A 26,429-nucleotide genomic window follows, 5' to 3' on the forward strand; every position below is an offset into this window, starting at 1 on the left:
TTTGGAAAGGTAAGGCTTAGTCATTAATTTCTTTTTCACTGATCGTTTCTGCTCAGCTTTTGGATTCCTGTTTATTTAATTTTAAGAGCTCTTTACTGATTTGTAGTTGGAGTGTACGTGTGACTTTGGTAGGAACGTTTCCTCCTGAGGCAAAGAAAACTGTTTATGAGCCTGTGGCTGAATCTTTATATTAGGGTATTAAAAATTGTTAGGAAAAATCTCAGGTGAAGAAATGTTACCTGGCTGCATGAACTATTAGTTGTATTTTGAGTGAGACTTTTGAAATGGAGCTAATGAAAGGTGTAGCTAATTTACTTCAGAGTTTTTTCTTTTTACTAGGCCTCTCAGAAAGCAAGAGAATTTTTCTGCTTTTCTTAAGCTATTTGACCCATAGAACTAAATAGCTTTTTCCTGTAAGCCATGCTTGGGCCTAAATTCTTGATTTTTAGATGTAAAGAAAATACTTCACAGTTTTTGCTTCTTTTGCTTGTGCTAAGACCTAGTATTTGAATGCTGTTGGTTTTGCTGAAACGCTGAACAACTGATGAAAACAGGTTTTAGTATGTCCTATAGGTAACTATTTCACTTGTTTACAACATGACTCACGGTGCATGGTAATTGGCTACTTTTGTCTTGTGTATTTTGTTTTAATATTAATACTTTTAGACAAATTATTGATTCTTGTTCTCACAGGCAGTTGAACTACAAAACAGGTTATCTGAAGAATCCAAGAAAGCTGATAAATTAGATTATGAATGCAAACGACTGAAAGAAAAAGTAGACAGCCTCCAAAAAGAAAAAGATGTAAGTGCCAAGGTGTTATTTTTTTGGTAGTAGTGATAGAAACTTTGTGTCCTTTATAGCACAAAGATACAGTAATTATAGTTAGCTCTTTACAGCAATCTTTTTAAATTAGAAGATCTTTTCACTTAAAATTTTCTAATGTTTGTGTACAAGATCATTTTAAGCCTAAGAACTGTACAGCATGGAACAAAGTGACTGTACAATAACATAATGTAACCTCATTTTAAGAGGATAAGTGTTCATCTTCGGGATATGAAGTTGTTTCCTGACTACTTACCATGAGAAGATTAATAAACAGCCAGGGTAATTGTAATGTATTCTGAAAAACTATTTAAAGTAGGGATTCTGCAGTATCATCCTAGAACTAAACTCCTGTTGTATTTTTTTCTGAAGTTAAAGGTTTTTTCTTTGAGGTACTGTTAGCATATTTGTCTTTGCAGTGTCGTGACTGCTGCAGCAAGGTGTTTAGGAGTCATGTAGTGGGACAAGTCCTTTTTTAGTAATCTTGCCTTTTATGACAGCTCCTCATTGATCTACCTTGTACTGCCAAGATGGAATACACAGGATGGATACCAGTTTATTCCCTTCCTCTCTGTCATTTGGTGCTAGAGATTCTGCAGTTAATTGCTCTATCCTTTAACCAGGACTGATGCTTTTATCTTCTCTTGCACACTTTTTTCTCACCAGTTTGTTTTGACTTATTTCTTAGGAACATATACACAAGTGTGTCTCAGACTAAGGCCAGCACTTTGAGTTAGCAATTTCTTAGGCTCATATTAAGTGTGTAAGTCCATCTATCCATCAGTTAGAATCTCTGTAGGCTTTTCTCTCAACAGTCATGTTTCCTGTCCAGTTGTTTCCAAACTTTCCAGCCCCCACACTTGAGCAGCATTTGAACTGAAAATTTTCATTTATTTTCTGTTCACAGATCTTTAATATCTGTATTTTATTAATTTTTCAAACAATCGTAGACACTTGTCCTTAATATCACTTCCATCTGCTCTTCAGTTCAGATTGGAATGCCCATAGTAACTGTGTTTGTACCGTGCTTTGGCTTTCTTTCCTCCTCCTTATTTAAAGTTTGTTTTTCTAGTTATATTATGTTTGACAATGGTAAGGTTGTGTCTGTGGCTTACCCATTGCTTGGTGAACCATTTCATCTTGCACAAAGGATCTGAATTGCAGGCCGTTGTCATATAGTTTTCCAGTTTACACCCTGGCAAACGGCATTTTTTGGGGTGAATGTTGTTTTTCAATGCATTCTTTTGAATGGATATGCATCTGTGAGAAGCAGATTACAGCTGAAGTCTCTCAACATTTGAAGCAGTGATTCACTATCTGTGTTACCTACTCTTGCTGTTCCCTGTTGTCACAAACCTGTCGGTAATGTTACCCACCACAGGTTACAAGCTACCTAGTGGTATCATATCAATTGTGTTTTGGAAACAGTTATTGAAATTGATTTTGTCCTTGTATTTATGTTCTGGCAAAGTGTGATAGCATGTTTGGTATCTTTAGCTAAGGAGGTTGGAATTTTACCTTTGTGGTGTGTTGTATGATAAGTACTAGGAAAATCTGATGAGATGATTTTGTCTGCAGAATACAAGTGAACCCCATCTGAGAGTAGCAGACTGGAATGAATCAGTGGCTATATTTTAACACTCTTCTGTGTGGCTCTTCTTCTGTAGTATTATGGTAAAAGATACTTTTTTCATCTGTGGGGTTTGTAATGACTATCAGTGCTAACAGAGTGTATACTTTATTCGGATCAATCTGACAGTTGCACCAGAGTTCACCTTGCAGGATTCTAAAATACAGCAGAAGCATCTGTCACATCTCACCAAAATGTTCTTTGCCAAAGTGATTCCAGGTCCTGGCTCCATTTTGGGCTGAAATACAGAATGCATCTGAATTAGACTGTTAATAGCTGAGGTCTGTCCTGGACCTTTTAGCAGTAATGGAGATGTCCGATATTGGAGCAAAGTGCATCTTACATTTTTACATAGTTGCCATTTTCTCCTTCCATTTTTTCATCTTGGCAGCTTTTTGGACAGAAACTTGTTGCTACCTGTAGTTTCTTATTTTCTGCCCAAAGGGGATTTGTGCCAAATTGAGAGATTGCCTGATGCAACTAAAGAGCATCTGTCTAGATCCCAAGGTCTTCCAGTCCTTTTCTTCAGTTCTCTTTGGATTGAGCTTCAAGCAGCTAGTTTTCTTCCGTAGCTAAGATGCTGATGAATGACATGGCCAGTTGACAAGCAGAAAGAAGAGGATATGGAAATGCTACTCGCACCACTGAACGACAAACAATATTAAGTTAATGCAGTTTGTTATGTTGACTAGGTACTCACCTGCTTTTTTTTTCGCTCCTGGCTAAACTTTGGTTTCTTGACGAGGGGAAAGTCTGTGGTCTGTAGTTCGTTTCCCTTTCCCTTGGAGCCAGCCCTGATGAGGGGACAAGGAGGATGACTCCAGTGGCTCCAGTGGATGCTGTTTACAACCTGTTACCAGAACTTTGTGTCACTAATATCTTGATTTTGTAAGCTTATAGCCTGGTATTTTTACCTGCATAAGTATATCAATCCTTCTCAAAAAAATTGTTCATGTGGAATGTATAATATTTATTTTTATTATGTTACAAGATACTGGGCTGCCTTAATTTGAAAAACGTTTTTGAAGTTACATTAAATTCTTTTTAAAGTGTTGAAGGCTGTGCCTTTTGTCAACTTGTGTACAGTTAAAGATGAATTTGTAGTACCAAGACTTATGTGCATTCTCTTTCCAATTATTCAGAGATTAAGAACAGAAAGGGATTCTTTGAAAGAAACTATTGAAGAGCTTAGATGTGTACAAGCTCAGGAGGGTCAACTCACCACTACAGGTAAAGGACTAATGAGATTAAACATATCTTTTCTAAAGTGTACAGGACTGTTCTGTAGAATGTTGAATGTGCTTTTGTTTAGCATGGAATAAATTTAAGTTGCTTCAGCTATTCATAACATTTTAAGCATTTGAAAACTTCAAACAGTATTTTAATCAGAAATTTGTGTCTCCTTCCCAGTGTGACACTTTTGTAGTGTATGTCTGATGTCTGTGTGTTTAAATTATTTTCTTGAGAGAGATACTAAGTTTCCTCATATGTGTATGATGTTTTATGTGTTGTAGTATATTTGTATGTGTAATGTTGCAGAACTTTGTACTTCTTAGGTAAACAAATGAGAAGAAAATACATCAATAAGTTACTTAATCAGAATGAAGATAGAAGTAATGATTATTCCCCAAATGAAATTTTGCCTGTCTGTGTCTTGCTGCGGGCTGACTTTGTATCATTTTCGATTGTCTAGCATATCTCTAAAACTTAACTTCTAGAACAATGTTTACTTCTGATCTTGTAAAGAAACTTACAGGTTTGCTTGCTAAATTTTTTGCTTTTCCTAACCCAGGATTGATGCCTCTGGAAAGTCAAGAGCCTTCGGACAGTTTAGCAGCAGAAATTGTTACTCCTGAAATAAAGTAAGTTAATGTGCTTTGTTTTACTAACCATTACAATGTACCCATAGATGATTAGTTAATTATCAGCATTCAAAAATTTCTACAATTAATTGATTTTTTTTTTTCCCCCTCCTGCTTTTGGATTTCTGCACAACAGATGTTATGCGTAAGACAAAATTCACTTGACCTCTCTTGAATTTGTATTGTGCTCTTAAAAAAGGGGAAAAAAAAACCCAAACCTTTATCTTCATATATTGTCTCTTTTTCCTGTACAGAGTTCTCTATCTGTAGCTTATATGTGCATTAACAGACAAAAATGTTTGTAACAAGGTGTGTTGTTGTACAAGAAAAAAAATTACTAAAATTGTGAAAGGAATAGTAGATTATAAATTCTGTTTTCTATCGTGGCAAATGTTTACAGTCTAGTAAAATGAAGAACAGCAATGGCAAACTTGAAAATCATTGTGTCTTAAGATGTTGTAGGCTATGTTTAGCCTTGCTAGTCTGCTAAAAGTATCTAAGGCAGACACATCTCAGAAATGTGTTAGCTTTTCAGGAAATAATTTCTCCTATCTCTGCCAACATTGATATAGTATTTGAGCACTTGGAAAGATCAAAACATACTGTTGAGTAGTAAAATAGTATTTTTCTAGATAGCTAGTAATAGAAAGGATTCGTTTTTTCTTCCAGCTATGCTGCTGCACTTCACTACAAGAGCTACAGGTTTTTTTCAGTTTTGTTCAGAATAAAAAAAAAAGAGAAGAATAATGTTTTGATGCAGTGTTAGTGAAGTAAGTGCATAGATCTTCCACATAATTGCATGAGAGAGGATGGGACCCTAAATAAACACCCAAACATAGCCTGTGATTTCACTGACTCAGAAATTCACTGACTTTTCAGTTCCTGAATATAATTTCTGGATTTTATGCAACCATACATCCATGCAGAGTGTTTGTAGATGCTAAGGTTAGCCTTTATGCGCACTTGATAGAGTTGGATAGTAGCAGTGGCTGCTGTAGGACCACAGGTTTCTGATCTAGAAGTCTAGGCTGCCACTTCTGCTTTTGAAGGGGAAAGGCTGTGCAAGGCAGCTCACCGGTAGGAGTAGCTACTATTACTGTCTTGTTTGTTTCATGGTGACAGAGCTTAGGTCTGTGCTCAGGCAGCTTTCCCCCTCTATTAATAAAGGCCCACAGCTCAAATAGGAGAGTTTACTGGGGCAGATTCAGTCTGTGGCTTGTCAGTTGCTCCTGAGGAAATCAACAAGTTAAACTACATTTGAAGAGGAAAGGGATAAAAACGGTCTCGCTAGAGATAAACCTGTGGGCAGGACACTGGTGTTTGAGGGGCAGTGTGCTACTGCAGTCCTTCAGTCTGCTCCGTTATAAGCACATTCAAAATATCCCTGTACTAATGTGTGCAGCATCTTAGCCATCTCGGTGGACATAGAGGATAGAGATGCGCATAGCAGTAAAGATGTCAGGATTGTTGGTATGTTAAGAACCACAGAAGCATACGAGAGTAGTCATGTAGGAATTAGAGCTTCTCCCCTCAAAAAGGTGACAGGAACAATAGCCCACCTGAAGTGCATCTACACCAATGTACACAGCATGGACAGCAAACAGGAGAAGTTGCAAGCTGTCATGCAGCAGAAAAACTATAATAGAATTGCAGTGACAGAAATGTGGTGGGATGACTCGCGCAAAAGGAATGCTACATTGGATAGCTATAAACTCATCAGAAGGGATAGGCAAGGAAGAAGAGGTAGTGAAGTAGCCTTGAATGGTAGGGAGTGTTTGGACGGTGTAGAGCTTGGTGATAGTGACAAGAGTGGTGATTGTGTATGGGTAAGAATCGGGGTGGGGGGGGAAGCCAAGAAGGCAGATACCGTGGTGGGCGTCTGTTACAGAGACTCAACACAACCAGGATGAAGGAGCAGATAAATTATTCTTTAAGGAGCTCGGAGAAGTCTCACTAATCTGATGCCATGAAAAAACAAACTCAATAATCAATGCCAATTTGATTATTAAGTAAGTTATCCTTTGATGTGACAATGAGCTCCAGGAAACATCGGACTTCTGAGGGATCCTCTGCCTAATGTGCATGCAACATACAACACAATTCACAAAGGCTGTATACGCACAAAGCATACATATTCATCACTTTTCCTGGGACAGGTGTGTCTATTATAATCAGTTCCTGGAATTTATTTACGAAAGTTCCCTCCCTTTGGCACATGCGCCCTGCCCTCTGATGGTCTTTGGCAGGGGGCTTCTGGAAGAAGTCTTGCAGTCTTCAAGATTAACTTTTCCACTCTCCTTCTTGTAGGTGTGCGTGCTCCTTTGGCACCTCTTGAAGGTTGCCCTTGATCCTGGCTGGTTTTCTTTCTCTTATCATTGCACTAGTCATTGTTATCTGGCTTAATTAGATACAGTCACTTTCTTTCCCATTCTTTCTAACTGCAGCCTATTTAAAATTCCTAATGTAAGCATAAGTATCCAGACAGAGACTAGCTAAAAGTTATTATTCAAGCTAATCATATGTTTTAGTTCTAAAATCATAAAAACTACGTGTAATATTTAAATATATAATAGGTTAGTAACTTATAACAAATAAGCTCTTCCTTCAATTCCCCCCTTTTCAATTTCATTGCAAATTCTTTTGCAATTTGATAAGATACCAGCTTTTTTGAGGGACGTAGCAAAATATTTTTCTGTTTTCATTTGGTGTCTGATTTTGTTTAGTTTCTAATCCCTATAACCTTTTGTTGAATTTTGACAACACTATAGCATCTAAGTATTACATAGACTATGACACTGAAGATTATTAATATAATAATTTCTACAAAGATTTGTTGGAGCCATTTCAGATTTGGCAGCCAGGATGTAAGCTTTTCCCAGATTTCCTGAAATCCACATGAGGTGTCGTCCAGAACTTATTCCCAACTGAGGGAAGAACCTCCTAACAAAACTGTGATATTACATGGGCTGTTCTATTAATGGATTTTTTATGGTGCGGCCAGTTCTTTTCCAGGGGGTGTGTAATAATCTTGGAGGAGTATGACATCTGAAAATTCCTTACTTTTAAGGTATCAGAATTGTTTCGCCTTATAAAGGTGGCGTTTCCCAGGCTTTTCAATTCAAATTGAGGACTTTTGTTACTATTTTCCTTTTGCTGATATCCGTGGCCTGTGCCATTAAACAGCTAATTATTATAGCTTATCAGAATCCTGAATAAAGAGAGCTGCATAGTTCCTCTGGGAAGATCTGTACATACCCAGCAATCTGACAGGTTAAGACTATTGCCCACTTCTTGTACCAATCGCAGATACCTATTTTGATCTCAAGCAATTATAATACTAACAACACCAGCTATTAGAATCAGTACTTGTGGATTATTCATCTTATTGTTGTTGCAGTCTCACCTTTAAGGGTCCTAGAGGTTCAGAAGTCCGATGTTTCCTGGGGCCTTCTTTGCTCGGGAATAGTGGATCCAAGTGGGTTGTTCTTTAATCTTGATTGCGGTGAAGGTGTTCAATAATAATTGATATGGTCCATTCCACTTCTCCTTGAGCACATTGCCTATAAAAATTCTTAACATAAACCCAGTCTCCAAGGCTAAATGGGTGGATGATCCAACTCCTTGGACCTGGTCCTTAACACAGCTTTATTAATTTTCTCCAGTTATTTGTCTAAAGAGAGGGCATATTGTTGTTGCAAGTAGGAATTCCCTAGCCGATGTATATCTCTTTTATACCTCGTCTGATATGGTGTCCTATATAAAATTTCAAAAGAACTTGGACTCTTTCATCCCTGGCTTTACTCACAGCCTAAGTAAGGCTATGGGTAGAGCCTGACACCAATATGAATTTTCTTCTTGATGTATTTTAGCTATTTGCTGTTTTATTAATGGATTCATTTTCTCCACTTGCCCACTTGCCTGGGGCTTATATGGAGTGTGCAGTTGTTAATTGATCCCTAATGTTTTACTATCTTGTTATACTACTTATGCACGAAAATGAGCGCCTTAATCTGATGATGTAATTGTGGGTACTCCCAGTCAGGTTATTATTTCTTTCAACAAAATCTTTGTCACTTCCTTTGCCTTATTTGTCCTGCGGGGAAAGGCCTCTGGCCATCCAGAAAAGGTATCGTGAGTACTAACAAGTATCTATACCCTCATTTTATTGGGATTCAGAAAAATTGATTTGCCAACACACTCTGGGCGCTTTTCCTTTCCTTATTATTCCTAATTTTTTGCTATTTCCTGTGTTGAGATTATTGTTCAAACATATTTTACATTGTTGAATCACTTGCTGAACCATGGTAGATAAATTCCTCCTTATCTATTTCTGGCTTAAGAATTTATATAAGAGGTCTGGTCCCTTTTAACAAGTTCCCAGGCCAAGATGGTAGGTACAATAGTTCTTTCGTCTTTTAATTGTGCCTACCCCTGGGAAGGAACCTATCCCCCAGGTTCTTGTATTAATTCCTGTTCAGATTTGGAGTATTTAATACCTTGCTCATTTTCCAAGTTTTCTCTCTGTTATGTGGGATTAGAGCTAAAATTTGCTCTTCTTACATTCTTTCTGCTGCTGTTTAGCCTTATAATCAGCCAATCTATTACCTGTTTCATGGCTGGTATTAGCTCTTAGGTGCCGTCGACAGTGCATGATGATGACTTTACTTGCTTCCAACAGGTAAAGTGTTTCTTCAGCACATTTAATCTGTTTTCTTTGTGCAGTCAATAACCCTCATTCCTTCCAGATCGCTCTGTGAGCATGAACAACTCCAAAGGCGTATTTAGAATCTGTCCAAATATTTATCCTTTTCCCTTTCAGCATTTCTAAGGCTCTGGTCAAGGCAATAATTTCAGCCTTTTGTGCCAGAGTCCCAGCAGGTAGTGGTTGGGATTCAAATACCTTGTTCCTAGTAGTTACTGCATATTCAGCTTTATGGGTACCTTGTCGGACAAAACTACTTCCATCTGTAAACCAGGAATCCTGTGAGGTTCTTTCTTCAGATCTGGTCTGCTGGAATACACAGCTTCTCTTGTTTCAAGGCAGTCATTCATCAGCAGTTAGGTTGTCGTTCCACTAAGAAAAGAAGCTACGTTCACAATGTTAGTTACTTCAGTTTAGATGTCACCTGATTTGACTAGGGTGGCTTGGTATTTCAAAAAACTTGATGGGGAAAGCCAGTGATTTCTCTTTTGTTCTAACAGAGAAGATACGGTACGTGAGACTAACATAGTCATTTTCTGGCCCAAAGTGAATTTTTGGGCTTAGTGTTGCTGCCACTGCTCATAAGCATCCTGCCTTCTTTTACTTACTTCATCCAGTTGTTTGGAGAAGTAAGCTACGGTCCTCTTACAGGGTTCCAGCCGTTGAGCCAGGACCCCTAGAGCTACCTCCTGCTTTTTATAAGAGAAAAATCAGAAGGATTTAATCATGTCTGGCAGACCCAAAGCTGGAGCTCTCATAAGTTCCTTTTAAGCATCTCAAATGCATTTTTAGCCTCCTTAGACCATGCCAGTTGGAGAGAGATGTTTTTTAAAAGTTCATATAACTGCTTTACCATCACCCCATATTATAAATCCATAAAAGGCACCAATCTGTCATTCCTGGAAAGGTCCTGATTCCTCTTACCGTTTGTGAGAGTGTAGTCTGACAGATGGCTTCCTTTCACTCAGTTCCCAGTTTTGTCCCCCGGAAAGTCCATAACCCAAGTACATCACTCGTTCTTGCACCATTTGTGCTTTCTGTTGAGAGACTCGATAGCCATTTAGTCCAAGAAAATTCAACAAACTTGCAGTCCACCGAACGCACTCAGATCTTGTTTCGGTTGCTATTAACAAATCATCCACATACTGTAGAAGGATTCCACCTCTGGAGGGGGGCGAATCCCATGCTTCAGTTTCTCATGCTAATTGATTTCAAAAAATTGTTGGGTTATTTTTAAAATCTTGGTCTAACACCCAAAGTAAGCTGGGTTTCCCTACCAGAGGTACAACTCTTCCTTCAAATTCAAATATCTTTTGACTTTCTTTGGCTAGCGGCAGACAGAAAAGTGCGTGTTTTAAACCTAGCACTGCAAACTGTATCTGGTTGATTTTAATTTAGTAATGTATAGGGATTAGCCACTGTAGGATGCAAATTTTTGACAATCTTATTTATTTCTCCCAGGTCTTGTACTACTCAGTAAGTCCTGTCTGGCTTTTTACTGGTAATATGAGGGTATTATATTCAGATTCGCATTCCAGTAGTAGTCTGTGTTGTAAAAAGTTATTAATTGGATTTTCTATTCCTTTACAATCTTTTAATCTCAAAGAGCATTGTCTCTGGCATACTGGGTTAGAGTATGGTTCCATTATTATTTCACTGCATGTTCAGCACAAATGCTGTGGCTGAATTAGCAATCAAAGGTAGAATTTACAAATATCACCAAGATTGGACTTTCTTTTCAAAGTCGATCACATTATCTTAGGTCACATAATATTCATGGGATGACCATATGTTCATATGGATTTAAAATTGTACCAGTATTTGCTAAAATCCCAGAGCCCAGCAGTTGCTGATCTGATAAGGGGCACTGGAATGCAGAGTGCTACTAAATCGATTTGCTGTAAAAGGGGAAAAAAATTATTGTGAGACCACACATCTATTTTAAAACAACTTTCTCAAAAATATTCAGATATTTTCTCCAGGTTAGGGTCGACCAAAAAATCCACATGTAAACTGTTAAACAATGAACAGTTTTCCTTGAATCTTTTGAAAAATAAACAAGGTGTAAATTTTATAGTTCATATGAATGCTTGGATGGCTCAAGCTGGAAAGTAAACAATCAAAGCAATTAAATTGCCAGAGGAATAGCTAGTAAATTTATTGCATCTGGATGCTAGTCTGTTGCATCTCAGCAATGTTCTAAGATGATCCGAGTTTTAAAAGTTTACAAATCGGAGGCACTTGCATTTGTTGCTTAAACCTTTTACACACATCTAGTAACTACTGCTACTTAAACCTTTCCCCTCTCTCTTCACATACATTTTAAATCTTTCTTCTCTCTCTTCACATGCCTTTTCCACCACTGATCACACTTTCTGTTAAATTACAGTAAGTTTTGTCTCTGCCAGTTAGGCAGGTCTTCAACGTTTCTTACATTATTGATAGCTGTAAAATACACACAAACATACTAAACCTATGCGCATCGTTCCCCAGTTATACACACACAACAATAAAACTGCCTGCAGAAATAATCACACAGCAAATTTTGGGTAAGTCGATAGCTGGCACTCTATTAAAATTTTTAAGTGTCATTTCCCTCATAGTTTAATAAAGCCTGTTTAAGAATCCCAAGTAATTACTGAAGTGCTCATTATTTTTATCCTAATAAAATTGCTCATAACTTAGTGGTTCAAACCCTTGTTCTCATGGGGAATTTCAACCTACCAGATGGCTGCTGGAAATAAAGTAGACCAGAGAGGAAATAGTCTAGATTTCTGAAATGTATGGAGGATAGCTTCCTAAGACAGCTAGTGAGAGAGCCAACCAGAGAAGTCAACCTGTGGACCTGTCATTCACAAACGGAGAAGGGCTGTGGGTGATAGGATGGTTGGAGGACATCTTTTGCACAGTGATCATGAAGTGATAAGAGCTTTTTTGATTCTTGGAGAAGAGAGGGGCCAGCAGAACTGCCACCTGGACTTTGGAGGGCAGACTTTGGCGTGCTTGAGACCTGGTTGACAGAGTCCTTTTGGGGGTAGTCGTGAAGGGGAAGGGGAAATAGGAAGTCTGGACAGTCTTCAAGGAGCAAAATCTTAAAGGCACTGGAGCAGAACAACTCTGTGTGCCAAAAGATCTACACAAGGGGATTGAGTGCTCTGTCAGTAAGTTTGCAGATGACACCAAGGTGGGCAGGAACAATCATCTGCTTGAGGGAAGGAAGGCTCTGCAGAGGAATCTGGACAAGCTGAATCAATGAGCTGAGACCAATTGTATGGCGTTCAACATGGCTCAGTGTTGCGTCCTGCGCTTGGGCCACAACAATCCATGCAATGCTACAGGCTTGGGGCAGAGTGGCTGGGATGCTGCCCAGCGGAAAAGGAGCTGGATGCATTGGTTAACAGCCAGAACATGAGCCAGCAGTGTACCCAGGTGGCCAAGAAGACCACACCATTCTGACTTGTATCAGAAGTGTTGTGGCCATTAGGAATAGGGAAGGGATTGTCCCTCTATACTCAGATCTGGTGAGGCCATGCCCCAAATACTGTTTTCAGTTTGGGGCTACTCACTACAGTAAAGAAATTCGGCTACTGGAGTGAACCTAGCAATGGGCAGCATAGCTGGGGAATGGTCTGGAACACAGAAGTTATGGGGAGCGGCTAAGGGAACTGGGATTATTTAGTCTGGAGAAGAGGAGGCTGAGGGGAGACCTTATTGCTCTCTACAAGTACTAGAAAGGACGTTCTAGTGAGGTCGTTGTCAGTCCCTTCTCCCAAGTAAGAAAGGATAGTGATACCAAAAATGCCAACAAATAAAACTCTCTTAAGACTCATTTTGGAGTTTCAGAAATAAAGCATCCTTTATCAGGCCTGGACAACATGTGGGGATGATCTCCATCAATCCTGTGCGGTGAGACAAAGGCTAGTTACAGAATGTATTTCCCACTTCCCTGCATATGCATAAATTTTCTCAGAAATTTTATGCATATTCTGTTACTTTTCAAGGTCTAATTTTAGTGTTATGAAACTTTGCAGCAGTCAAAACTCTTGCTGATTTGGAGCTGGCTCCAGCTCTCTGCATGATGTTGCCTTTGAGATAGGGAGAAACTCCAAACAGAGGTGATTACAGAAGAAGAGACATCTGTTCAGCACAGATCATACTGCATGCAAGACATTATCACCTCCAAAGAACAAACAATGTCTGGAAAACACAGTTTGAAAGGAAACATACTATCAGAGGGACATTCTGTCTGACTTCTAAAAAAAACCCACAACTGCTCAGACAAGACTGTATTTTAGCTTAAATCTAAGTATTCCACTTTGTGAAGTTTCAAAATATTCCACATATTGTATTAATAGGATGAGAGGAAATGGCCTCAAGTTGCACCAGAGAAGGTTTAGACTGGATATTAGGAAAACTTTCATCACTGAAAATGTTATCAAGCACTGGAAGAAGCTGCCTGGGGAAGTGGTTGAGTCAGTGTTCCTGCAGGTATTTAAAAGACATGTAGATGTGTCAACTAAGAACATGGTTAAGTGGTAGGCTTGGCAGTGTTAGATTAACGATAGGACTCAATGACCTTTTAAGGGTCTTTTCCAATCTTGAAGATTCTCTAATTCTATGAAAGAAGACCAACAAGGTAGAAATGTCTTGTCCAGGTTCATGCAGTATTTTAGTGACAGCTGAGATTACGATCCCCCTTAACACTTGGCACCAAGCTTTGCGTTCTCCACATTCTACCTATAAATCTGTCCAACTGTGCTTTGAGATCCAATAGGGGCACTCAGGCATCTTTTTGTGCTGTGCTTTTTACAAATACAACTCCTCTAATCAGGTTTGCATTGGGGGGTTTGAGGACATGAATATTGTTTCATCTGTCTCCTTGTTAATATTTAAACCTCCTGTGGAAAAGTGTTTTCTTCATTATAGACATTGGCATACTTTTTTATACAAAACTTTTATGTGTTTAGGGAGAAACTCATTCGCCTTCAGCATGAGAATAAGATGTTAAAGTTGAACCAAGAAGGTTCTGACAATGAAAAGATTGCCTTGTTGCAGAGCCTTCTTGATGATGCAAACTTACGAAAGAATGAATTGGAGACAGAAAACAGGTAAGAATTTTTGTCCTGTTTTAATGACTTTTGTAACAATGCTGTAAACTTTTGGGTACTGTGTCCATTATTGACTTCCTCCATACAAGACAGGCATGGATTTACAGGAGTTAGTCCAGTGAAAGGCCACAAGAATGCGATTACATGGCTGCAGCATCTTTCGTATAAGGAGGGCGTGAGGGATAGAGACAGTGTAGTCTGGAACAAAGAAGGGTCAGGATGGATTTTATCAATGTTTATAAATAGCTGATGAGAGGTCTAAAGCAGATGAAGCTAAATTCTTCTCAATGATTCCCAGGAACCAAGCAAGAGGTGGGGAGCAGAAATTAAACTACATTCAATTTAATTTAAATGTAAGGATATACATTTTTTACTGGTAGGGCTGCTGAACAGTGGAATAGGTTGCCCAGAGAAGTTGTCTCCATACTTGGAGAGATTAAGCCTGTCCGCGTACTGATGTCCATGGGGCCAGACAGCATGTGTCTGAGTGTGCTAAGGTATCTGGCTGACATTGTTGAGGAGCTGCTCTGTATCTGAGCTTTGAATCTGCTCACTGTGTAATATTTCCTGATATTTCTTTTTGATTGGGAAAAGTTTCTGAAGCCTGGGAAAAGGTAAATACTCCGCTCACCTTCAAGAAGGGCAAGAAAGAGAGTCCAGGGAACTACAGACACTGGTCAACTACTGCTCATTTCCTGGGAATTTAACAGTGTAAATCAATCTGGAATCTGTTTCCAGTTAAATGAAGGGCAAGAAAGTAATTGTGAAAGCCCAATGTAAATTACACAGGACAAACCATACCTAACTAATCCAATTGTCTTGACAATGAGATGGCAGCCTATATGAAGAAAGGTGAGAGAGTGGGCTGTGTTAACCTTCGCTTTAGCAAAGCCTTTGGCATGGTCTCCCATAATATTGTTATGTTCAGAACAGTTAGATATAAACTGAAGAAGTGGACAGTAAAGTGAGTGGAAAATTATTTGGACAACTGTGCTCAGAGTGTTATCATAAGTAGTATAAAATCTAACTGGCAAATAGTTCCTCATTGCCGGTTCCTCAGGCGTCAATACCAGGACTGATGCAGTTCATCATCTTTATTAACAACTTGACTGATGGGAGGGACTATACTTTCATCAATTTTGAAGATGGTACTATGTTAAGAGAAGTGATTGATATGCAGAGAGAGAGAGCTGTTACTCAGAGAAGCTCAACAGCCCAGAGAAACGAGCTGATGGAAGGCCTGGCCCTGACTGGAAGGAGTCTGGCAAGGCTGGTTGGGACTAATAGGCTGAAGTAGATCTACTGCAAAATCTTTGGGGTCCCAGTGGGCAGCAGAGTAGGGTGTGTCAGCTGAGGACCTCACAGCTGACTCTGATCTGGGCCATCTTCACCAAGGTACAGGTAGGCAGTCTGGGAACTGACCCTTCACCTCTCATCAGTACTTACGAGGTCACATCCGGACATAGAATATAATTTTGGATTCTGTAGTACAAGACAGACATGGATGTACAGGAGTGCAGCAGAATACTGCTAAGGTGAGAGATCCTGGAGCATGTGATGTGTGAGATAAGACTGCGTTTGTTCAGGCCAAAGAAAAGGTGGATTAGAGGAGATAATACTGTGATCTACATCTACGTGATGGGAAATTATCAGGAAGGCAAAGTTGATCTCTTAGAGATTGGCAGTGGAAGGGGAAGAAGCAACATACACAGTATGGAGTATGGGGAAATTCAGACTAAATACAAGGAACAAAATATTAACAGAGGAAATTTCTGAACTCTAGGAGAGGCCCTGGGAGATTGTCAGAAGTCCATCCTTACAGGTGTCCAAACCTTTACTGGATGTAGTTCCCAGTGATCTGCTCTAAGTGCAGCTGCTTTGAGGAGAAGGTTGTATTTAGATAACCTCTAGAGATCCTTTCCGGCCTACAGGTTTACACAATCACAGGTTTTGTGATTGTGTAAAAGCAGTGAGCTTGTAGCTTTCTCATTGTAAAACTGATCGTTGATACTCTTGTTTCATATGTTTAGAAATTATTTCTTAATACATGCGTTTATTTGGTCTTGGAAGAGTATCAAAACATTCTGGGTGACTACAGGCTATAATATGTGGAACTGTTGGGTGCTCTAACTACTGTTGTGAATAAAATACAGTTGCCTTGTTTCTGTAGATGACCTGAAAACACTGGACACTAAAAATCTCAGGCTTCTTGCAATATTTTGGGTTTTTTTTTTCCTGAAAAACAGCATATAATCTCTTTCCTAGACTGGTGAATCAGAGACTTCTAGAGGTGCAGTCCCAGGTTGAAGAGCTACAAAAATCTTTGCAGGATCAAGGTTCAAAAGCTGAAGATGTAAGTAGAAATGTGCATAAAACTTATATTAAATTAGTTACTGGTCTGGAACTTTAAACTTTTTGTAAAAAAAAATCAAAAGAAATACACAAATGGAGATTTCTGGTAGTTTTCTATATTTACTCATATGATCTTAAGTCTAAACTGTGCTTCGCTAAATAGTATGCAAGACATAATAAGACATTTGTCTAGAAAAGAAAACAATCCAATGGAGAGAAGGTGTCAAATATATGTCTGTTCCAATAGTAAACTGAGCATTAAAATGATTTAATTAGAATAGAGTATTTTACAGGGAATTAGGAAAATTTTAAATCTCCATTAAGAAAATTTTAAATCTCCAAATCTCAATGCGTTAATAAAGCGTCTGGACTTTTATTTGGTTTAGTTTTCATAATGAAAGTCAAGGTCTTTCCTGCCAGTGGAAGCTCTGTCATTGTGAATGTAAATGTATCTTGTAATGCAAGAAGCCAGGCAGGCCAAAACTAAAAAAAAAAAAAAATAAAGTCAAATAATTAGGTTCTCAAGATAACACAGTATTTTCTGTTTCTGTATATTGGGCTAACTGTATCTTAATGTCAGAATACACATTGTGACAGAGTTAGTATGCAAGCAGCTTTCAGTCTTCCACTCAAAAATCGTTTGCCATCTTCTGCATTTGAGAGAAGCATTTATAGAACTTTCTTGAAAGCAGTGATTTGCAGGACTGTACATGCACAGTGTAGGCTCACAATCTCAGTGTATTGTGTTGCTAATTGGGAGTAAATTGTAATGTTTTGCTTTCTGGTTTTCTGGTTTTGCTTTAACTACTTCGTGTAAAACAGTGACTTTTTAATAGCTGCTTATTTTCATTTAAGTTTGTGTTTAATTTAGCTTATTCTTTTAATTTTCAAAATAAACTGTATGAAAATAAACACCTGGTTGGGTTCAAATAAGATTATTTTCCCAAGTAACTTAGAATGAGTTTTAGAATGCGTTTTAAAATAGGTTAATGCTATTATGTGATTCTGAGATAGTCTTTGTCTTGGTTATTGGCAAAAAGTACATTTCTCAGGATGAATGAGAATATGAAATGAAAAAAATTATTCTCAGATATTGAGTGTTGTAAATGAACCCTGTCTAACTGAATTCAGCTTTACTTACTGCAACTTTAGTTGTGTCTCTTTTTGAGACTTTGGTTTGGACAGTAATTTAGGATGTATCTGCAGCTCAGTTAAAGGACTTGTTGCAGCCTTTGTAGGCATCACCTGAGATGATTCTGTTAATAGCAAGACACCACTATCACAAACGACAGTACAGCCTGCTGTGTGTACCAGGCGGTCCTTGTCAAAGCAGAGCTGACAAGTTTGCAATGCGGTTGCTGCATCCCTGGCTTCTCTGTAGGTCTGACCGTGCCAGTGATGATTTATAGGCACTAACCTGATGGCCTGTTCAGCTGAGTTCAGTGTGTAGGATTTCATTTACTCTTAAAGAAACAGAATAGAGAATGTAGACTTAGAGAAATATTGAGGCTGCAAGAGCCTCTGAAGGTATGGACACCTCATCCAATCTCTCACATAAAACAGAGCATACCTGAAAGTTAAACCCAGCTGTTCAAGTACATGGAAGTTATGCTGGGACCACCCGACTTATCCTTATGATATCCTTGCAAAAAGAGAAAGGATATCTTCAGAAGCTCATGGCATACAGTTCAGTGATGCACTGTTTTCAGCATGTTTCCTCTGTTTTTCACTCCTTTTCTGCAATAATGCACTGAAATCTGTATTTTTGAGTACTTACAGTGTAAATGTGCTTAACCCAGAAAACTGAAATTCGCATTTCTATCAGTCCAGATATGTATAATGAGGGCTTGGGTTTGTGTTGTGTTGTTTTTTGGCTTTTTTTTTAGTTTTGTTTGTTTTCAAAGTTGAAGTAATTTTGGGGCTTGCTCAAAAAGTAGTAACAGCACTATCCTCGTCCAGGCAAGTATCATTGCAATGATACATGCTGCTTGCTGAGGTCCACATGGGTAAGCAGTTTTGATTTTTTTATTGCTCTGCATTGGAAGGCAGGTGCTAGGAAGTTATCAGTGCCATTAGGCCTCCAATAGGCACTGACACATCCTGTTGGGATGCATGATTAGTCTGTCCTGGCTGTTGCCTTGCCAGCCAGGGAAAGACCTCCTTACTGCAGTTTACCAGACTATAGAATCAACTAAAACATGCTAATGTGGTCAGAACAGCAGGTTTGATTTATTGTCCTCCAGCATGCAGTGGTCATGTGTAGGGCTGCTGAAAAGCTACCCCAAACTGCTTTGACTTCATCGTTTGCACGCGTTATTATTACTTTCTTTTGTCATCCTTGTTCTCCCTTTCTCTGCCCTAATCCCTTCATATATAAGCAAACTGCCTTTGGTTACTTCTGCTCCACTGGACCTAGTCTTGCTAAACACATACCAAATCTGGTGTTCTTCATACTGTTACATATGCAATTTTGGCCTTATGTATTACTACTGACAGAGTTACAAAGTCCTCCTGACTTACAACATTCCCCTGAAAGATCCCCAAAAGTGTTACCTGTTCAGTTACCCGTGAAGTTCAGCCACTTTGCTCGTTTGGTGAAACACTGGAACAGGTTGCCCAAAGAGGCACTAGTTGGGAACATTGGGAACATTCAAAGCCAGGCTGGATGGGGTTCTGGACAATCTGATCTAGTTCATAGTGTAGCTGCTTATTGCAGGGGAGGTCCTTTAGAGGTCCTTTAGAGGACCTTTAAAGGTCCCTTCCAACCCAAACTCTTTTGTGATTACACTTATGCATATATGAAATCTGACCATCCCTCATGGTGCTGTTTGTAACTTCTGTCATGTTCTCATAGAATTACACTCTCATAAAGCAGTTTTCAAGTCATTTGCCATAGTTTCCTTCACCCTGCTAAATTAGCTTAACTTTAATCCAGAACCTAGCCATCTGCCTATGGCCTCAACATGCAGAACAAACCCAAATTTTGCCTTCAAAAGGGGGACAGACCTGTTCCTTCGCCTTGTTTAAGCATGAAAGAAATTTCCAGTGAAAAGTCTTTATTTCTTTACGGTTTTTGATGTAAAAGAGAGAGAGCAATCAAATACTGTGGAGGATAGCTGTTTTCTACAGCCACACCATAATACTTTTTCTGGCATTTTCTGGTGGATTTTCAGGACTTGTTAGCAGTGGGAGGAAAAGCAAAATAGCAACTGTGCATTTGCTGATTTTTTACAGTTTTGTTAGAGAAATATTCTTCCATTATGAACAGATGAAACGTATGAACAAAGTTTAAATATAAAACTAGCTCAAAAGTAGATAAGGCTTGGATTTTTAACTAGTTTCGGGTTTTTTGTCAGAGACTGGTTTTCCTGTGGGAGAACAGCAATTATAGTAATTGCTTGTTCGAAACAGAGGATTTGGATATGTAGCTTTGAAGCTGACTGAAACTAAAAAAAAAGCAACGTTTGTCCATTTCTAGAGGAAATCATTAGTCATTCATATTAATAATAAATATTATTGAAATATTTTAGAGTAAATTATTTCTTTTAATTTATCTGCCTTGCTACAGGTATTTATACAGGATCCTTAGGTAGCTAAAATTGTACATTTAACCTTTTTATCTTTTTCCTAATCTCATGCCTTAGGTAAATTAGTCTGCATAAACTCAATCCTGCTTCTTTTAATTGTGTGTGCTGTTTATCATTGTTAATTTCTTGCTTGTGAGAACATATGATCTGTCTGGATGGGAGAGAGGTTACTCCCACAGTAATGCTGGTAGGATGTGAATAATATATACAAAATTATACCAATGGATTCATTGTTGGCAAGTAATTGTGTCTGTTCCAAGGCAAACCCCAGTGCAATACAGGGATCACAAGAAAACGCCACTGAATTAAATTTCTATTTTCTTACCCTAGGAAAACGGGCACTGCTGCCAACTTTACCCTTTCTTGTCCAAACCAGCCAATGGTCCAATAAATGATCAGACATAAGTGGCGGTGCCAGTTCAAATTCTTTGTGACCAAGAAAAATGCATAGAAACATTTTCTGTTACAGAAAAAGTGGCCTTCCTGCAGTTGTTCAGAGGACTGGAAAAGAAAATAGCCAAATGGTCAAAACCTGGAGATCCTTAGCTGCTACAAATTTCTGCCTCTGAAGTCACTAGGGTCATGCCCCTTTCTTATAGTGCAATAAGGAAATCCAGTTTTGAAATAATTAAAAAGCATGAGCCAGGAATGTAAGCAAAAACAATATTTTGAAATATCTACACTATAACAAAGCTAAAAGCTTTTCTGGGTGCACGTGACACTAGTCTCTGGCCAGGTGTCTAACCCTTGTTGAAAGACCATTGGCAGAAAAGCACTGAAGTTCTGTTGGTTTTATGTTGTATTTTGATGGCATTCTGGACCATCACTCACATGCTGGACCTCCAGTGTGGTTAGTACTGCATAAAGAGAAATCAAAAAGGCAGTTTCTGAATTAAATACTTGACATTTGTCTTATATCCAATTGGTGTGTCAATAACACAATCCAGAATCAGTTCACGAAAATACATACATCTCTTAATTTTGGTTGTAGCCCAACGGACTGCATATTTTCTCCTTTTTTGTTCCTTGTCTGGCTTTTGTTTTAAAATGAGTTTCCAAAACAGCAGTTGCTCTCCTTTGAAATTCTGATTGAAATACAATGATTTATAAATGTGCCTCTTTACTACTTTTATTTTTCTGTTTTTAGTGATATGTTTTAGAAAATATTACAGGATGAAACTGCCTATGAGATCAGAGGAGAAAAATGCACATGCGTGAAAAAAATGCATAGCTTTAACTTTTTCTGTTCATGACTTTCTAAATAGTTTCTTCTGTTGGCTGCTGTTTTGCTTTATACTAATGTCATCTCTGTTTCTTGGCATGGGCTTCTGCTCAAGGCTATTGTGAGTATGGCTTTCTATTTACTTAACACTACTTTCAGTTTATAGACATTTATTGGGGTGTTTTTTGTTTGGGTTTTTTTTTTTTTTAAATGCTCACTATGTATGAAGTGAGTTTTAAAATAAATTAAAATTTACTTTGAAGCTTTTAGTCTAAGAGCTTATCTAAATGTCATTTAGCCAGAAAGTGGAACACTGTAAGTTGTGTGATAGTTTTTACTTGTCTTTAGTCAGTGAAAATGAGGAACATAAAAAATGTAAAAATTTCTGCTGTACTCTAGTGAAAAATACTTTACTCCCTCTAGATTCTATGGGGACAGGAATTTCCTGCAACTAATTTGCTACATGTCTTCATGTGGTTGCATTGCAGTGTTGGTAGGAGAGCTCTTTTAGGAAATTATGCTACACTTTCCAATTTCAGGTTAATTTATTAAGCCTAATTATAAAAGTACTGAAGAAATTAAAGCAGCTGTCATAGAATTTTGTCATTTGTGGATCTTGCTGTTATTGATCTAGTTCCAGGGAGAATATTTGTAAAGTTATAAAGTGCTCTAATTTCTGGAAAGACGTGCAGGTTTGAAGGGGAGGATTGCTACCGCAGAAGATGGCTTTCTAGTGGTGATCTAAAACTGAGTGAAGTAAAAAGTTGGATTTTGGTTAGAATGTCAAAATTATGTGTTTTAAAATAATTTTGAAATTATGTTAAAGCCCTGCAGTATATTAAAACGAAACATTTAACTTTCTATTGTAGTCAATTCTTCTGAAAAAGAAACTTGAAGAACATCTGTAAGTATTTTATTTGTCTGTTGTGTTTGCCATTTGACATTATGTATTTTCCATATGTTAAGAAAGGCAGAGAGTCATGCATCTGGAAAATATATAAGTAAGCAAAATTAGATAACGCAGGAATCCAGATACTGTTTTCATCTCAGAGAATCTTGTGAAAGCAGTAAGAGCTATAAAGGAATCATTCTGTGGTGATTGTGAAACTTTGCTTAACATTCTATAAATGCCTACTCAAGAGAAGTAAGAAATTTTCTCATGTGGAAAGCATGTTAATATAAACAAAATTAATTTGTTTACTTCTTAGTACATGTTATGGCATAAAAGGACATTTTAGGAAGTGTTAACATTTTGTTCTACTATTTCTGCACCTACTTTACTTACTTAAAATGCAGAGAGCTGCTTGCTTTTCAACTGGCGTGAAAAAAAAAAAGTTGTTTTAGTTGACTTTGGGTTTAGCCATTCTTTCTCACTGTAATCTTAATTAATGGTATTTGTTAAATGTAAGTTCTTAATTAACTTTAGAGTTACTGCTAATGAAGCTGTTTGTTGTTATGGTTCATCGAATCAGAGAATCATAGAATCACTAGGTTGGAAAGGATCCACTGGATCACCGAGTCCAACCATTCCTAACATTCCCTAAACAATGCCCCTCAGTACCTCATCCACCCATCCCTTAAACAACTCCAGGGAAGGTAACTCAACCACTTCCCTGGGCAGCCTGATTCAGTGCCCAATGACCCTTTCCGTGAAAAATTTTTTCCTGATGTCCAGCCTGAACCTCCCCTGGTGGAGCTTGAGGCCATTCCCTCTTGTCCTGTTCCCTGTCACTTGGGAGAATAGGCCAGCTCCCTCCTCTCCACAACCTCCTTTCATGTAGTTGTAGAGAGCAATAAGGTCTTCCCTCAGCCTCCTCCTCTCCAGACTAAACAACCCCAACTCTCTCAGCCACTCGTCGTAAGACTTGTTCTCCAGCCCCCTCACCAGCTTTGTTGCTCTTTTCTGGACACGCTCCAGGGCCTCAACATCCTTCTTCTGGTGAGGGGCCCAGAAGTGAACACGGGATTTGAGGTGCGGTCTCACCAGTGCCAAGTACAGAGGGAGAATAACCTCCCTGGTCACACCATTTCTGATACAAGCCAAGATGCCATTTGCCTTCTTGGCCACCTGGGCACACTGCTGGCTCACATTCAGTCAGCTGTCAACCAGCACCCCCAGGTCCTCCTCCTCCAGGCAGCTTTCTAGCCAGACTTCTAGTCTGTAGCACTGCATGGGGTTGTTGTGCCCCAAGTGCAGGACCCAGCATTTGGCCTTGTTAAACCTCATGCCATTGGTCTCGGCCCAGCAGTCCAGCCTGTTCAGATGCCTTTGCAGAGCCTTCCTACCCTCCATCAGATCCACACTTCCACCCAGCTTAGTGTCATCCGCAAACTTGCTGAGGGTGCACTCAATGCCTTCATCCAGGTCATTGATAAAGACATTGAACAGGGCTGGACCCAGTACCGAGCCCTGGGGAAGCCCACTTGTAACTGGCCTCCAGCTGGAGTTAACTCCATTGACCACCACTCTCTGGGCCCGGCCATCCAACCAGTTCTCAACCCAGGAGAGTGTGCGCTTGCCCAGGCCGGAGGCTGACAGTTTCTGAAGCAGAATGCTGTGAGAAACTGTGTCAAAGACTTTACTGAAGTCCAAGAAGACTACATCTAACAGCCTTTCCCTTATCCAGTAGTTGAGTCACTTTGTCATAGAAGGCGATCAGGTTAGTTTGCAAGACCTGCCTTTCGTGAACCTGTGTTGACTGGGCCTGATCACCCAGTTCTCTTGCATGTGCTTCATGATAGCACTCAAGATTACCTGTTCCATGACTTTCCCCAGCATTGAGGTCAGACTGACAGGCCTGTAGTTCCCTGGATCCTCCCTGCAACTCTTCTTGTAGATGGGCGTAACATCAGCCAGCCTCCACTCCAGTGGAACTTTCCCCAGTCGGCCAGGACTGCTGGAAGATGATGGAAAGGGGTTTGGAAAGCACATCCGCCAGCTCTTTCAGTGCTCTTGGGTGGATCCCATCCAGCCCCATAGACTTGTGGGTGTCTAGCTGGGCAAGAAAGTCTCTAATCACCTCCTCTTGGATCATGGGAGCCTCATTCTGCTCCTCTAACTCCTGGGTTTGTACACAGGGGGAACAACTTCCCTTACTATTAAAGACAAATGCAAAGAAGGCATTAAGTACCTCAGCCTTGTCCTTATCCCCTGTCACTGTTGTTCCTTCTGCATCCAATAGGGACTGAATATTCTCCCCAGTCCTCCTTCTGTTGTTAATGTATTTATAGAAAGATTTTTTTATTGTCTTTCACAGACTTAGCCAATTTGATTTCTAGTTGGTCCTTAGCCCTCCTGATTTTTTCCCTGCATGATCACACTTCCTCCCTGTAGTCCACCCAAGATGCCTGTCCCTTTTTCCAAAACTCATAGACATTCCTCTTCTTTTTGATGTCTCTCTGGTTCTTCATACAGTGTAATGTTTTTCCGTCTTCTTAATGAATATTTCCACAGTGACATTGTCATTTGTCCTCATGCCCCACGTGAAAAATCAATCCTGCTTTCAGAACTATATCACTGTCTGAGGATTTTTGGTATCAGTTATTCATTCAAGCACAGTAGTAACAATAGAAAAACAATATGTACTTTTATGGTTTGTAACAGTGAGAAGCTCCATGAAGCTAACAATGAGCTACAGAAGAAACGAGCCATTATTGAGGATTTGGAACCAAGATGCAATAACAGTTGTGAGTTGCCTATGAAGTCCATTTCTTTTCTTTATAAAATATTTCATGTGCAAGGTCTTTAATTATAATACCAACAGGAGGTGCAAGATAAACAAAGTGTGTATTTTAACATTTTACATTTATGACAACCAAAAAGATGCTTTTAACACTTGAAATGCAGGGGTTTGTATTTTGTCAACTGCCATAGTAAGAAATGAGAATGGCTGTAGAAACACCAAGTCTCTGTTGTACCTGGCATTAAATGCTGTTCAGAACTATCTTGTCTCCCAAAACCGTAGTTTAGCAGGTACTTGCTGGCATCACCAGGTTATTTTCACTTCCAATGCACATTCCTTCAGTGTGTTTCCTGAACTGTGTTTTAATTTGAGAAAAATTTCAGACAGTGGTCAAAGAGAATGTAAGATCTATGTCGTATTGCTCAGGTGGCATCCAGAACCCAGCATCCAGTTGTTTTGTATCACATTAATGCTACTTTTTACCTGAGAAGTACTGAAGGATGTAGATTTTTTCCTTTTTTTCAAGACTACTTACGACAGAACAAGGCAAAAGATGGCAATCAATGACAGCTTTTCTGGTTTGTGCTGAAGTGATGTTATTCATAAAGACATTGAAGAAGATAGAAGTATCAGTTCATTATTCATTACATATATTTTGTATCCAAAAAAGAATTTTCATTTATGTTAAGCTAAAATTGCAGAATACATTATAAATTTCATGACTTGAGAAATGTTAGAAGACTTGGAAATGAGATTAATGAACTTCATGAGTAACTAATAAACACATAATCATTTTCTACTTATTAAGCTTCAGTGCTTAACTGAATGATTCCATTTTCTTTCATTTTTTCAGAATTAAAAAATTAAACACAAAATTTTTTGTACAAAACAGCCGTCTCATGAGATTATATAGGAGTACACATTTTTAGTATGTTTCTGAGCCGTTCAGCAATTAAAACTGTGGTTATCTGCTACATCAAGTTCTTTATGTTAGCTTTTCTTAATTGAAATTAATTCTGTCTGTACCTTATATGTCTGAAAAACATGGAAATAAACATAGCATTAATTATGTTATTTTCTTATGTGTGCCTCCTGATATAAAGCACTCAAAATTGAAGAATTACAAGAAGCTTTACGGAAAAAGGAGGAGGAAATGAAGCAAATGGAAGAGCGATACAAAAAGTATTTGGAAAAGGCCAAAAGTGTAAGTAACATGTTCCACATTAACAATCCCTCTCTGACAGACTGTACCAGGTGTCCACCACTCTGCAGGAAAAAAAGTAAGGGAGGCATCTGTATACAAGCTAGCAAGTAAAAGAGAAGGAGGGCCCAGTGACTTCTCTTTATCTTCTTGTTGCTATGGTAGCTGATACTGATTTATTCTGCAGAAGATTTCACCCTATTTTTGTGTTCATGACTGTCCCCTTTTGCTGCCTGTCTGTAACCCCTTTTGATGAC

The 26,429-nt window shown here is 38.8% G+C and overlaps 1 protein-coding gene across 6 annotated transcripts in view; it reads left to right on the forward strand.

Annotated features, from left to right (window-relative positions):
- HOOK3 (hook microtubule tethering protein 3) overlaps positions 1-26,429 on the forward strand; it is a 94,612-nt gene that overhangs the window by 52,602 nt on the left and 15,581 nt on the right. For 3 of the 6 annotated variants that reach the window (XM_054054891.1, XM_054054892.1, XM_054054896.1), the window contains 9 exons: positions 694-804; positions 3,598-3,685; positions 4,248-4,317; positions 13,987-14,127; positions 16,393-16,480; positions 21,332-21,409; positions 22,158-22,192; positions 24,893-24,975; positions 26,075-26,175. In XM_054054891.1, coding sequence (XP_053910866.1) covers positions 694-804; positions 3,598-3,685; positions 4,248-4,317; positions 13,987-14,127; positions 16,393-16,480; positions 21,332-21,409; positions 22,158-22,192; positions 24,893-24,975; positions 26,075-26,175 — 795 coding nt within the window. The remainder of the gene's footprint in view (positions 1-693; positions 805-3,597; positions 3,686-4,247; positions 4,318-13,986; positions 14,128-16,392; positions 16,481-21,331; positions 21,410-22,157; positions 22,193-24,892; positions 24,976-26,074; positions 26,176-26,429) is intronic. The other 3 variants (XM_054054894.1, XM_054054893.1, XM_054054895.1) reach the window with 2 other exon arrangements.

The sequence above is a fragment of the Cuculus canorus genome, chromosome Z (genome assembly GCF_017976375.1).
Source record: "Cuculus canorus isolate bCucCan1 chromosome Z, bCucCan1.pri, whole genome shotgun sequence".
Lineage (NCBI taxonomy): Eukaryota > Metazoa > Chordata > Aves > Cuculiformes > Cuculidae > Cuculus > Cuculus canorus.